The following is a 13,620-nucleotide window of genomic DNA, read 5'->3' as shown; positions in this document are numbered from 1 at the left end:
TTGGGTTTGCTGACCATCTGTAAGCTTGTCAGGTTGCTGTTGCTTTTATGTTGCCACCTAAAAAATAGTCTTTCTGCCTTTCTGATGCATTAAGAGTTTAAAATAATAGCTTATGATCACATTGGTTAAATGAGGACAGAGGGAAAATGCTGTTCAGCATTCAGATTTCCTTCACTTCTATAAATTTTCATGTATTTTTCTTGATTACTTTCAATGAATCTCAACCTTGTATTTTGCCCAGCTTAAATAAGTTTGTGTTTTCTCTGCTGTGTATACATATGAAGTGACACAGACATCTAGAAAAAACAGACAAACTTCACACACATTCTTCATTCTGAAGCACAGAGCAGCTGTTTCTAAGCACTGAACTGAAGAAACACAGCATTTCTGAATGGGCAGTTGTAGACAAAGGGGTGTGATATGCTGTGACACTGAATCAAAGAGGGGAGGAAGAAAAGTGCCTAGGCCACTTGAGGTTACACAGGTATCAATTCCATTTTTTTAAGAATGTGCTCCCCAGAGACATGTTTGCAAAGTGCCATTTCTCTTTGTTCACGTAGAAATCTGCACACAAAAATGCCTGTGCAAGGACGGTCTCTGTTCTGCTAGCACCTACAAATGGCAAAAGCACAAACTGAACACAGACCAGGAGCAGCAGGCGGTGCAGCTTAAAATTTTTTCTGTGGGCTTATAGCTGTGCAGAAACAGCTGAAGCTGAGGTGAGGCACTGCAGCCGTTGAAAATCGGACCCTGGATATTAAACAACCCCCCTGTGACATAGTGTTCATCTAGGGGATTTAAACAATTCTGAATTGCCAAACCACAGCGCCCTGAAAGAGAATTTACTACACAATAGAAAACAGATTGACAGAAAAAGAAATGAAGGTGAAGTGTGATGTCTGATGAACCTATTTTTTCTTCACTTCCATACTCTGCTAAGTATTCTAGCTTCTTTACCCAACCTCTTACCAAGAACTCTTCTCTATTTTTGTCTCCACCTTGAAGGATTGAAGCAGTGCCTGCCGGAGGCTCGCGGGCTCTCCCCCTCGACTGCCCTTTCCTCAGGAAGGAGGGATGCACGCATCGGCGGACAGACCTGCATCCGAGCATTTCCCTGACATGACCACCCCTGCGGACCACCAGAGCATTACTACCTCTGTGGACCACAGCAAAGAGTAAAGTAAGTCCCCTGCGCTGCTGCTAAGAATTGTGTTGATGAGGTTCTAGGAAATGTTGACTGAAATCAGTGGGACCAGGAAGAGAACTGCTCAAAAGAGTAGTATGAGCGAAGAAGTGACACATCATTGCACCGTGACTCCAGAGGAAGACTGGATCCCAAGGGCCTGTTGACTGCAGTGGGAGTTTATTGGCCCACAGTGCAGCTGAACAAAATACAAGAAATACAAGCCATGGCCCAGATCAGAGCTCAGATGAGACAGTCCTGTAACCAGTCTGAGAAGTGCTGGGCCCTCGCCAGTGAGCTACTTGCAACACGAAAGGAACAAAGAGAAGTTTGACTTTGAATTATGCTGTCCCATAACCAGAAGACCAGTTGCATTTTCATATGCTGTATAAATAATACACTTCTTTTATCACCTTGTACCTATTCTGCACCAAATACCTAAGCAATCTGCCCATGAATGAAAAACCAGCTGCCTATACATTGAAGGCTCTGTGGCACGATGGCATCAGACCCCATGCAAAGACATGTTTGTGGTGTCGCACCAGGTGATGGCATTTAACCTGTTCTTGTAGCAATGCTGGGTCCACTCCTGCCTTATCAACTGTGCAGTCCAGTATGACACAGACAACCTGCATTCAGTCCTCTGACTTCTCTGAAACACAAATAGTTTATGAAAAGGAGATTGAGGAACAATTTGCTACGATTTGCTCGCTTAAAACCAGCCTTCTGGAGCTGTGACTTAGTCCCTGCTTGTGAAGATTTCTAGAAGCAAAACTGCAAGCGTTGGGAATGATCTGAAGTCTGTCGTTTCAGATGTGATGGTCACTCTTTGAAAAGCCAATTAATTAAAGTCTGTTCAGCTTGGAAGGTGAAAGGCTCAGGGTTTTTCTTTATAGGGAGCACCAGAACAAATGTTTAAGATACGGGAGCGAGGTTTTGATGGTGACTACAATGTATGGCCACTTGGTCAGACTGGCAGAAATCACTCTCTGCAGACAACAAGCAGGTGCTGACGGGGACGAGGGACTGCGTTCGGAGGCACAGCCGTCCTGGCAGTGGCACTGAGTGTGGCCATGCTCCAGGCTGAAAGCAGACATGGAATTAATGCCTCCTCCCATCCAAGTCTGTGGAGAGCTTTTTACTGGCGTCAGTGGCAACAGGATCAGAGTAGAGTCTTAAGGCTCTTTCCCTGGAGCTTAGAGGAGTTTAATGGAATAAAGTCTAAGTTGTAATTAATTGGCTTCTGCTTCTCCTGCAGGAAAGAGTTAATGAAGGCAAAGCTTGTCTGGCCAAGGGGCTGGTACGGCTCCAGCAGAGCTATGACTCACAGATTGAACATCCTGCCAAAGCACGGAACAGGCTCCTCATCCTCAGCTCCTCCTATCCCAACAGTAACAGTGCAAACTGGTCCAGCAGCGGGGCTGGAAAGGTTTGTCCCTTACAGCACCTGCTCTTCCCGCTCAGTTCAATGCTATTTGTTTGCACAAGAAACTGTTGCCTGCCAGATAAGACCTTACACACCAAGCTGCGTTATGTTGTTTCTATGGTGTGGATGTCCCGGTAATCTCATAAGGGCTCTCTACAGGGCTGAAGGAAGTAGAGGTTAATAGAATAATTTAAATGAGTAAGGAAACAGCCAAAGGGAGGACAGAAAGAGAGAGACTGATGGGAAGAAACACACAAGAAGTCACTGGATGGGCTGGTCAAAGAGAAGTCTTGGAACTGACCAGATATGATATTTTCATCATTGTGCTTGGCTCAAAAAGAGGAGTGGAGAAATGAAATGTGTTATTAGCATCATCCTTACGAAATGGCCCACGCTTAGTGACACGATGTCCCAGGCATGACCCTCTACTCCAGGGGCTCAGCGCTTCACTCTCTCCAGAGAGACTGAGACCAGTGAAGAGCCACCCGCAGCATCACCTCTTTCTGCTGCTGTCTCAGCCCGTGCTGCCAGGTCCCTGGTCCCACCACCAGCCCAGTGGGCAGGGGGCTCGGTGGGCCAGGGGGCAGGCAGGGAGGAGCAGGCATGAGTAGTCTGAAGGCTGATGCCTGACTGCTGTTCTCCAGAAGCAGGTGTTCACCTAATAAGTTAATTTCATTAGAAAGGGATGTTTTCCTTCCTTCTGAACTCTTGTCCTCTGCCTCAGTTAAAACAACAGAGCCGATGACGAGTCACAAAAAGTGAAAACACCTATGACAGAGTGGCAGTGCAGGCAGAAGATAGGGAGGATTCTTGGTCTTGACAATGAGCTGGACTATATCACTTCAAATCCAGGCTAGCAAAGCATGAATATATGGATTAGCACCAGTATAACAGATCAAAGCCTGAGGTGGAAAGTTTAAACAAGGCATAATTTGTAGTAACAACAAAATTACAGGGATTCATCCCTTCATCTCCCAACCCTCACACTTCGACCTTGCCACAAAGAAAACGTCTGCCTCCCCATTCTTCTACATCTGCACATTTTTCAAAACATCCCATTTTTGGGTAGCCAACCTGGGAAGTGTGACTTGTGAATACTGAAAGACCAGCTCTGGAACAGTGCATCGTTAGAGTAATCAATGTGGAGTGGGGAGAGTGAAAGAACACACATGTCCTACACCAAATCCATTCGGAACTGAAAAAATGAACCATAACTCTGCGCGATTCCCCTTCCTCCGCAATCAGACTTCACAGGTTGCTGTGCTGACTGTAATCACCGCTGGCTGGCTTTGGGGGACAAGCACATGAGAGCTCCTGCATTTGATCAGCTCCAGGTGTGATGATTCCTGAGAGCCTGTTACTGCGCTCCGGAAAAGTAACGGCTGCTTCTCCTCCATGTTCGAGTTGATATTAGATTGACAAGATCAAGTGACAGCACAACCGTAGACACCTTTATCTGCTGTATGCATAATCTTTCTTGCTGAACCCCTGCCAAACTCATCCTCAGGTCTTATCTTTTCCAAAATGAGTATTTATTCATGTGGTTGTTTTATGTAAACTGCAAAGAGCCTCATTAAATGGAAACCTTAACTCAAAAGCTTCATTATTACGTGGAACAGAGCTCGGAACGCACAGAGCAAAATTACCGCTCTCTTGTATTATTTTGGGAAGAAATGCTCGGTGCCTCAGGCACCCAGTGCAGTCCGCTGCTAAGCCCTTCTGTTGCCCCCAGCCTCACTCAGGGAACGAGTGTGGCTTTAAGGCCGAGAGTTTCGCTGGCCGTTAGGCTGGAGAGTTCCCAGGCAGAGGAGAGCCGACCTCCACGGGGGAGGCAGGCAGGGATGCAGGGGTGCAGGGATGCAGGGGTGCAGGGATGCAGGGGTGCCTGGCAGCACTGCAGGCAGCTGCCCCAGCCCCTGTGAGAGAGAAACCAAGGGGACGCCGGCCCCTGCCCTACCCTGGCAAACCAGAAAAATCCCACCCGGTGGGAAGGTGGCTTGGGCATGAGCTGCGCTCTGGCCAGTGTCCCCGCTGTGGCTTGGTGCTTGGTGCCTGCAGCACCTCGGGAGCTGCTGGCAACCCAGGGGCTGCCGGAAAGGCTGAGCTTTTGCAGACAGAACTCAACATCCCTTGAATGCTGTCATTCCCTGAAGGTAAATACCAACATCTCAGTGCTTTCACATTCTCATCTATATTATAAATGTTAATGAAAGAGTTTTAAACAAAAGACACACACATGGTTAAGAATGTCCAGGGAGTGAAGACATTTCTCCGAAGCTGGAAATTAATTCTGCCGTATTTTCCTTTTCTTAGTTTGACCGAAGCCAGTACATACTTTACCCAGCCATCAGAATTGTGAAATTGGTGCTTCACCAGGTGAGAGTCATAGCATTTTGTTCCTAAACAACAGACAATTGCTAAACAGGGTAAAAATAAAGAAGGTAACGAATCAGTATCCAACATTTGCATTTCTTCTGGAGAATCAGTTTTTCAGGGACAGCTTGTTTTCCACAGTAAAGAACAGCTTTTTTTTAATTCAAACCCTTCAGCAACATTAACATGCTTGGTGCAGATCTATACTCTGTCATACTTCTTATCTCAAGGACAGCACCTCCGACAGCAAAATGCCGCATCCATCACATGGGGATATTAGCAAGAGTCCAATCATCTCGAGTAGGAATAAAACGCGTGACCCACTGACTTCATGCCAAGTCAGCTGCTTTCTAAAGCTGCTGCGTATGTCCCAAAACATCATTATGGTAGCGGGCATACATGCTTAACCAATATTGTATTTGGGAAAAAGGGCTAGGAAAGCTGGGAGGGACTCGATGCACAGGGGCACTGCGGTACCGTGCACGTGCTCAAAATGATGCTGCGCCACTTGTAGAGTTGTGCACGTGCGTGTGTTCACATCTGTGCGCATGCACAAACACTGCTGGAGGTGGAGGGGGGGGTGAGGAAAGCCAGTGTGGCATCCCTACCTCCTTCTCTGCGTGTTAATCTTAAAGATTGCGGTGTGTGTCTGGGGATGTGTGCATGTGTACATTTTACTTCCCTTTGTTTTGTTTGGTACTTTTAATCCCCTGGTGCATATCTCTGAGCTGAAGAACTTTAGAGCTGATACAGCTTTTTAAAGTGGGGATTATGTAAATGCATATTATGGGGCTTTCATAAATAGGGATTATTTGTCGAATACATTTGAGTGCTTCCTTTGGAGCCATTAAGGTCTGTTGTGTAAATAGGAATTTAGTGACTGCCTAATCTAAATTTCATTGATTCAATAAAAGATTGCAACAGCATTTTTTGCATTCATTTTGGCCCTGTGAGAACACATTTCTGGACAATTTTCAAATAATTACAGGACTGTATATGACTAAAGCTAATCATAGTGAGCACACCTCGTACATCTGTATTAACTGTTCTCCACGATTCACTCTCTCTTCCTCTCTACGGTTATGGTTAAAATCACTGTTGTCCCAGCCACTAACTTGTTAATTGTCACTACATTAAGAATTCTGCAAGTTTAGATAAGCAAAACAAAAAGAGCATTTTGCCAAAAGACATAGCCATCCAAAAAGTAAAAATTTATTATCTGTGCTCTAGTCCTAGATGAAGGATATTTAGACAAAATGCCAAAACTTTTGGGAAATGCTGCCTCTCCTTAGGGGAGTGTCACACTTGCAGAGTTCAGACCTGGCTTTCAGACACCCCTCAGCTGACGGCTAATGCTGGTAGCTCTCCTTGCCACGGAAATGGTGCAAACCCACCGGGCCGATGTCCGATTGAGTTGTTTCAGCTGGTGTCTGAGATGAGGCCCAGGTGGCTTCACCCCGTGCTGAGCTGCAGGAGACTCAGGTTCGAGGCACAGTTCCAGCATGGCCAGAGGACCGTGGCACAGTGGCTGCTTCCCTGCAGTGGCCCTCGGGCGATAAGGTCGCTTATCATGCAAACGCTGCAGGGGGAAGAGCAGCTCCCCAAGAGCACCCACAGCTGCTTGGAACTGGGTGACCCCTGAAGAACTGAGCCTAATCCTGTTCAAAGAGGGACTGCAGCCGAAAAGGACCTTCTGTCTTGACTGAAGATTGTCAAGGCAACCACAACCACGTTTTCCCAAACAGGTGGCTTCCAGCATGCACAGCTGTAAGGGTAAGACCCTCTCCCACAACCCTGTTGCTTTGCACTTGCTGTATCTCCTGGACCCAAAGCTCACAGAATCCAGCTCACCTCAAACTGATTTTCTGTCTTCTGTGTGGGAGCCTTGTTGACCTGGAGGTAGAAGCAGCAACACCTTCGTCGTTTTGCCTTAGAAGAGACAACAGTCCTAACCCCAGGCCAGGGTAAAGCCCCTGCAATGTGTCTGAGTTCCCTGGCTCAGGTGGGATTTGTCCTGTAAGTGAGGACATGACACTACGTGCTCACCTCACAGGGTGTTAGCAGATACATCTTTCTGCAGCATAACTTAACTCTGGAACAGCCTTCCAGTCAGGACCAGTGCAGAAGAGAAAGCTGGTGCTGTTCAGCCCCGATAAAACTGGAGGCTGGAGGGATTCCCCCCACCCCCAAGCCCCTCCTGCTCCTGGGCATGGATTCTCCTACTACACCTGATGGCACCACAGCGTCAGGTGTTGCAGATGCTTTTGGCATTGCACATAGGAGCTGAACCTAAACTGGGAGGAGAGCGGAGCGGGACCAGTGAAAACTGAGGGGGAGGATTCCTCCAGCTGTGAGACAGGCTTCCAGCTGTGATGTCCTGACATGACACTGCCCCTTAGCACAGCTTGTCCCCAGGCAACAGCAAGTCCCTGGTACCGGGACCCAGCCAGGGGAGCGCAGCACGCGCTGCATAGCCAGCATCCCCCTCGCCATGCGCAGTGGTTCCAGCTCTGTTTCCCTACGTGCGGAGATTGCCTTGTTATTTCAGTCCTCCCACCAGCCTCAGATCCAGCTGCATTAGGCAGGTTTTGATGCCGTCACAGTCACACAGAGAATGAATCATATCGAACATTGCCCATGGGGTTGTTTATTCCTTGAAGAGGGAATGGACTGCATGCCAATATTCCTGGTTAGGCATAACAAAGGAACCAGCTTTTGCTAGGAAACCTGGGTGCTCTCCTACAGGGACTTGCTGGATGATATGGCACTGGAAAAGCTATGTAAAAATAATACCTGCAATTGAAGTATTTTTTAAAAAGGAAAGTTACTTCCAACACTGAAGTATTGACAGGGTCTTTCGAACAAGGTCAGCACACCTCTGTCGCTCACCTCAGCAGCAACAGCAGCACAAATATGCACGTCCAGCTCTTGAAATTAGCGCTTGTATGGACAGATCTTAACCCTTCCCATCCACTTCACTTAGGGTCAGCACTCTCCTCTGCTTTTACCTCCTTCTCATTGTTTTACAAAAGTGTTAATTTTGCCACTTTGCTCTCACTTCTGGAGTTGGAGTCGCTGAGGAAGGTGTTAAATGAGAATTTCTCATATTCCTCTGTTCTTTGCTGTTTCGTCTTTAAATTCAACTTTTATAAAGTAAAACAACCCCAGAGCACAATCTGTGCGCAATGCCTTGGTTTGAAAAGATCATTTGATCAAGCATAAACCAATACTGCTGTGCAGTCTGTGATGGGGAGCTAAGTTATCACACACAATGTGTTTCCTCCTTCAGTGACTTCTGAAATACGTATAGATGAAAGTTTGAAATGCAATCCAGTCCTCAGCCTTTGGAAATGATTCATTTCTACTAATGATTTACTGATTTACACACAGCTTATTTTGCATAAAGTTAAAGCTGGGCACATTTATTCATTGTGATTCCCTTAAAAATGGATATAAATATCAAAAGCAATTGGCTACCAAAAATTTGAATATTATGGCACTGCATCATGGAGAGTTGACATGAATATGAGTCTAGGTCAGAAAAAAATATACAGAAATTGCTTAACCAAGTATGATATTTTACAGCATGTCACTGAATCATCTGAAAGGGTTATATTCATTACAAACGTATGCAGTGTTTGCAAAGGATTCCTCAGGAAAAAAAAAGACCATTATTCTCCTAATGAAATATGCTCCATGATCTATGAAACCCATGTCTCCTGCAAAGTCCAGGCTCTTCCTAGCGGTATATACCTGAAAACAGAGACTGGGTTCACACATCATTCCACAGCCAAAAATGCACGTGTTCAATCCCAAACCTGTCGGTTTTGGCAAGGACAGTGTAAAACTGAGCCTGCCAGCAGCAAGGCACATCACTCCTGTAGCTGTTCATTCTGTGATTCAGCAAAATAAGGGCCAGCAGCTCCCCAGGCCCCTGACACGACGCCCGAGCCCCCGCCACGGGCAGGCATGGATCCTGCAGCCGCCGCTTTGGCCCTTGGCTGGCAAAGGGCAGGAGCAGCTCCCGCTGGGCTGGGTGTTGCCAGCCCGCTGGAGGAGACAGCCCTTGCCAGCCTGGGCTGATCCTGCACAGCCAGCAGCGCCGGGGGCTGGGCCAGCCAGGAGAGGGGTCCAGGGGTGACCACCGAGCGGGCACCTTGGTGGCCCTGCCACCCCGCAGCACTGGGACTCAACTCACCACAGCCTGCAGGGCCAGCGTCACACCGGCACAAGGTGGGCAGTGAGCAGCGTACACGCTGGGCAGCGCATCGTGCTGCAAGCCCATGGGTGTGGGGCGTTGCAGCAGCCCCGCTCGGTCCCCCCCAAGCCCAGAAGCCAAGATCAGCTCTTCTGCCTGCTGGCTCCATAGTCCCGGCACAGAGGGCTGGAGTCACCGAAGTCCAAATCAGGGCTTCGGTGCAGCGAAACGGCAAAGTGCCTGCAACGCAGAAGGAAGGGACATGGCACATCTTGTCAGGGAAAGCCTTTTGGGAGGCAGCAGTTAATGTCCTTAACAGTGGAGAGACACTGCCCAGGCGCCTCCGCTCCAGCGGGAGGGAGCAGGGCATCTGTGCACGGCCATTGACATGTTACACTCGTACACGTATTGATCCGATGGTTCATTGTTCACCTAAGCCCTTGGCAAAGGTCACTGTCTCTGCTTCCATTTGTAAGATGGGAGCACAGAGGCGAAGATTAATTTTCAGAAGTGATTAATGTTCCTGGTGCCCATCCCGATTCACTTTGGGCCTCAAGCCCCAAATGAAGTCTGGAGCTGGGTTAATTAAGGTGTCCCTTGCCCCTCTCCCAGCGCTGCCAGACACATCCATTGCTTGTTGTCATTGTTTTTTTCTCACAAACTTCTCCACCCTTTATCCTGTGCCAACCCTCAAACCGGCTCAGAGACTTGCCTCTGAGGCTGCTTCCAAGACCCACATTTCCCGTGACACCCAAACGAGCTCAGATCTTCATCACTTGGCCCTCCCTGCTTTATCCTACGGGGTGTTGAGAAAGGAGCTCCCAACTTCTCAGGGTCCAGGGCCCAAGTTTAATGAAAGGGTAAATCAGGGCTTTCAGCATCCAAGCAGCTCTTGGTTACCCCAGGGTTCGTTGGCCAAGGACCTGTGGCTACCCCTGGGCAACGGGGCAGAGATGCCACCGGAGATCAGCCCAGTGCCCGCGTGCGGGTCTGCACGGCGCAGAGACCGTAGGGCAGGGCCCCGCACTGTCCGCCGGGTTTGCAGTGTGCCGGGCCGCCCCGTGCTGGTGCCAGGTGGGGCTGTGCCACACCACGCCATGCCATGCCATGCCACTGGGACCATGCAGACCTGTGCCATGCCACCGCTGCCAATGCCACCATGTCAGACCATGTCATGCCGTGCCACTGGCACCATGCAGACCTGTGCCATGCCACCGCTGCCAATGCCACCATGTCATGCCACCGCTGTGGCTGCCGCTGTGCCATGCTGCGCCATGGCATGCCACTGGCACTGTGCCGTGCCACCACTGCCAATGCCGCCGTGTCAGACCATGCCATGCCGTGCCAATGGCACGGTGCAGACCCGTTCCGTGCCACCACTGCCCAGGACCGTGCCCTGCCGCGCTGCCGTCGGGGCCCCCGCCGCGCCGAGGCACGCGCCCCCGCGCCCCCGCGCCCCCGCGCCCGGGGCCGGCCCACGCGGCCGCTGGCAGCCCGGTATGAATGAACCGCCCTCCGCCAATCGGCGGCCGCCCCGCCGGCGGGCGCACGCGGGCTCCCCCGCCGAGCGCCTCCGCGGGCCAATCCGCCGGCAGCGGCCGCCAGCCGCCGGCCAATGGTGGCGGGAAGCGCGGGGCGGCGCCCCGCGCCGGCGGCGCCCTATGGCGGAGCGGCGCGGGCCGGCGGCGGCGGCGGGCGGGCCAATGGGGCGCCGGGGCGGGGCCGGCGCGCGGCGGCCGGGCGCCCCGGCGCGCGGCTCTAAAGCGCGGCGCGGCGCGGAGCGGCGCAGACGGCCATGGCCGCCACCGCGCAGTACCTGCCGCGCAGCGCCGCGCTGATGCACCCCGACGGGGACCGGCTGCACCAGGGCACCACGTACCGCGAGGTGCAGAAGATGATGCACCACGAGTACCTGCAGGGGCTGGCCCCCGCCGCCGGGCACGCCGTCGGGCTGGCGCACCACCAGTGGCTGCCCAGCGCCGGCACGGACTGGGGCAGCGGCGGGGGCGGCGGCGGCGCGCACCTCCCGCCCGCCGAGCACGCCAAGGGCGGCCCGCCGGGGCCCCGCGAGGAGCTGTCGGCCGCCGCCGCCGCCTTCCACCACCGCCCGCACCTGGTGCACCAGCCGGCGGCGGGCGGCGCGGCGGGCGGCTGGGCGCAGGGCGGCGCGCACCACCTGCCGCCCATGTCGCCGCCGTCGGGGCAGCCGCTGCTCTACGCGCAGCCCTACGCCGGCCTCAACGGGATGCTGGGCCCGCCGGCGCCCGCGCTGCACCACGGGCTGCGCGACCCGCTGGGCGCCGAGGAGGCCGCTGCCCACGAGCTGGCGGCCTCGCCGCCGCCGCTGGGGCCGCCCGAGCCGTCGGACGAGGACGCGCCCAGCTCCGACGACCTGGAGCAGTTCGCCAAGCAGTTCAAGCAGCGGCGGATCAAGCTGGGCTTCACGCAGGCCGACGTGGGGCTGGCTCTGGGCACCCTCTACGGGAACGTCTTCTCGCAGACGACCATCTGCCGGTTCGAGGCGCTGCAGCTGAGCTTCAAGAACATGTGCAAGCTGAAGCCGCTGCTCAACAAGTGGCTGGAGGAGACGGACTCCAGCACGGGCAGCCCCACCAACCTGGACAAGATCGCGGCGCAGGGCCGGAAGCGCAAGAAGCGCACCTCCATCGAGGTGGGCGTCAAGGGCGCCCTGGAGAACCACTTCCTCAAGTGCCCCAAGCCCTCGGCGCACGAGATCACCTCCCTGGCGGACTCCCTGCAGCTGGAGAAGGAGGTGGTGCGGGTCTGGTTCTGCAACCGGCGGCAGAAGGAGAAGCGCATGACGCCGGCCGGGGTCCCGCACCCGCCCATGGAGGACGTTTACGCACAGGCGGACACGTCGCCGCTGCACCACGCGCTGCCCGGCGCCGTGCAGTGACTGCCGGGCCCCGCCGCCCGCGGCCCTGACGGCGGCGCAGCGGGCGCGGGCGCGGGGGACGCGCTTTAATTTATTCCTCAGACTGGCCCGGCCGCGCCGCTCCGCGCCCCGCGCTATTTATTCGCCCGCCGCGGGCCCCCCGCGCGCCGGGGCCGCCGCGGCCGCAGCAGCAGTAGCCAAAGGTTTGCGATTCTAATTTATTCCCTTCCTCGCGTGGCCGCCGGGGCGGCGGCGACCCCCGGCCCCGCTCCGCCCGGCCCGGGCCCGTCCGGGGGACGCTGCGGCGCCGCTTCCCGGCCCGTTTCTATTTATTTTCTAACCGTGCGCGGAGCTCTCCCCCCACCCCCACCCACCCCACCCCCCCCGCTGGTGGGTTCGGTCCGGTCCATCCCCTTGGGTTTCGGTTTTTGTTTGTATCTTTATTGCAAAACCAATGTAGACTGCGAGGGTACGTTTCTATTTATGTTATAGTAAATATTTTATTACTTACATAAACCATTTACCCAGGAACCGGTCTCGTGTCGTCTTTGCGGGCCCGGGCGCGCTCCCTCCCCGGGCCCCCCGCGCCCCCCGCCGCCGCGCTCCGTCCCCGGGGGCAGGCGGGGGCCGCCGGTGCTCCCCCCGCCCCGGGCCGCGCTCCCCGGAGCCGCCGCGCTGCGCAGCCCCTGCGCCCGGGGGGGCGGCCCGGCGCGGCTCCGTGCTGGTGCCGCCGCGTTCTTCCGCGGCTCCGAACCGAACTTTTTGCCGCCCGCAGCGCCAGCAGAAGCGGCTCTGAACGCAGCCGTCCGTCCGCAGTTCGCGCTGTGCGCTGGGCAGCGCGGCCGCGGGGAGGCCCGCATCCCCCAGCCCACCTCCCGGGCCGTCAGGTGGCACCAGGTTTTACCCTTTCCCGCTTCCATGCCCCGATCCTTGGCCGTTTGGCCAAGAAAGGCTGCAGACTTAGGGGCTGCGGTCTTTATTGCTGGGAGCACCCGCGCGCATCTCCACGCTAAACCTCTTCTCTTTCAGCAAAACGTCGAGAAAAGTCGCGTGTCAGGATTGCGTCCGACCGAGCGGGTCCCTCGCCTCCTGCCGTGCGTTGGGAAAACTTTGGAAACGTGGCCTGTGCAGAGCCCCTGCACTGCTGCAAGGCTTGGGCGAAATCTGGTAGTAAAGCCCCAGATTCTTTCTTTTTCTCTGGCAGATAACTTACCCGTGTTCTGGAGCATCTTGGCGCTCACCGCTTTCCTTCCCTGACTCTTGGTCAGGCTGAAAAGGGGATTTTTCTGGTGATCCCGCTGCATCCTGCACAGGAATGCCTAGAGAATTAATTTTATATATATATATTTATATACAATTTTTTAACGTATCAAATGTGACTTGCACTTGAAAATTTAGACATGAAAATTTTAGTCCTCGCTGAGGTTTGATTTTTGTTGGGATCTGTGCCTTTTGGGGGGTGTATAACTTGCCTAAGCAACAATATGTTTGCAATAGACAATGTTACAAATTATCTCATTTGCAATGTCTCTTAAAATGTAGCT

The 13,620-nt window shown here is 53.4% G+C and overlaps 1 protein-coding gene across 1 annotated transcript in view; it reads left to right on the top strand.

Moving 5' to 3' along the window:
- The window catches only part of POU3F1 (POU class 3 homeobox 1), a 178,460-nt gene extending 165,853 nt beyond the window's left edge, over nt 1-12,607 (top strand). Inside the window, exons 3-4 of the mRNA XM_080380702.1 lie at nt 1,006-1,180; nt 2,442-12,607. Coding sequence (XP_080236828.1) covers nt 10,976-12,097 — 1,122 coding nt within the window. The 5' untranslated portion in view covers nt 1,006-1,180; nt 2,442-10,975 and the 3' untranslated portion in view covers nt 12,098-12,607. The remainder of the gene's footprint in view (nt 1-1,005; nt 1,181-2,441) is intronic.
- The last annotated feature ends 1,013 nt before the right edge of the window (nt 12,608-13,620 follow it).

Source organism: Falco punctatus (assembly GCF_963210335.1).
Source record: "Falco punctatus genome assembly, chromosome: 3".
Lineage (NCBI taxonomy): Eukaryota > Metazoa > Chordata > Aves > Falconiformes > Falconidae > Falco > Falco punctatus.
This window is presented reverse-complemented; position numbering and strand designations above follow the sequence as displayed.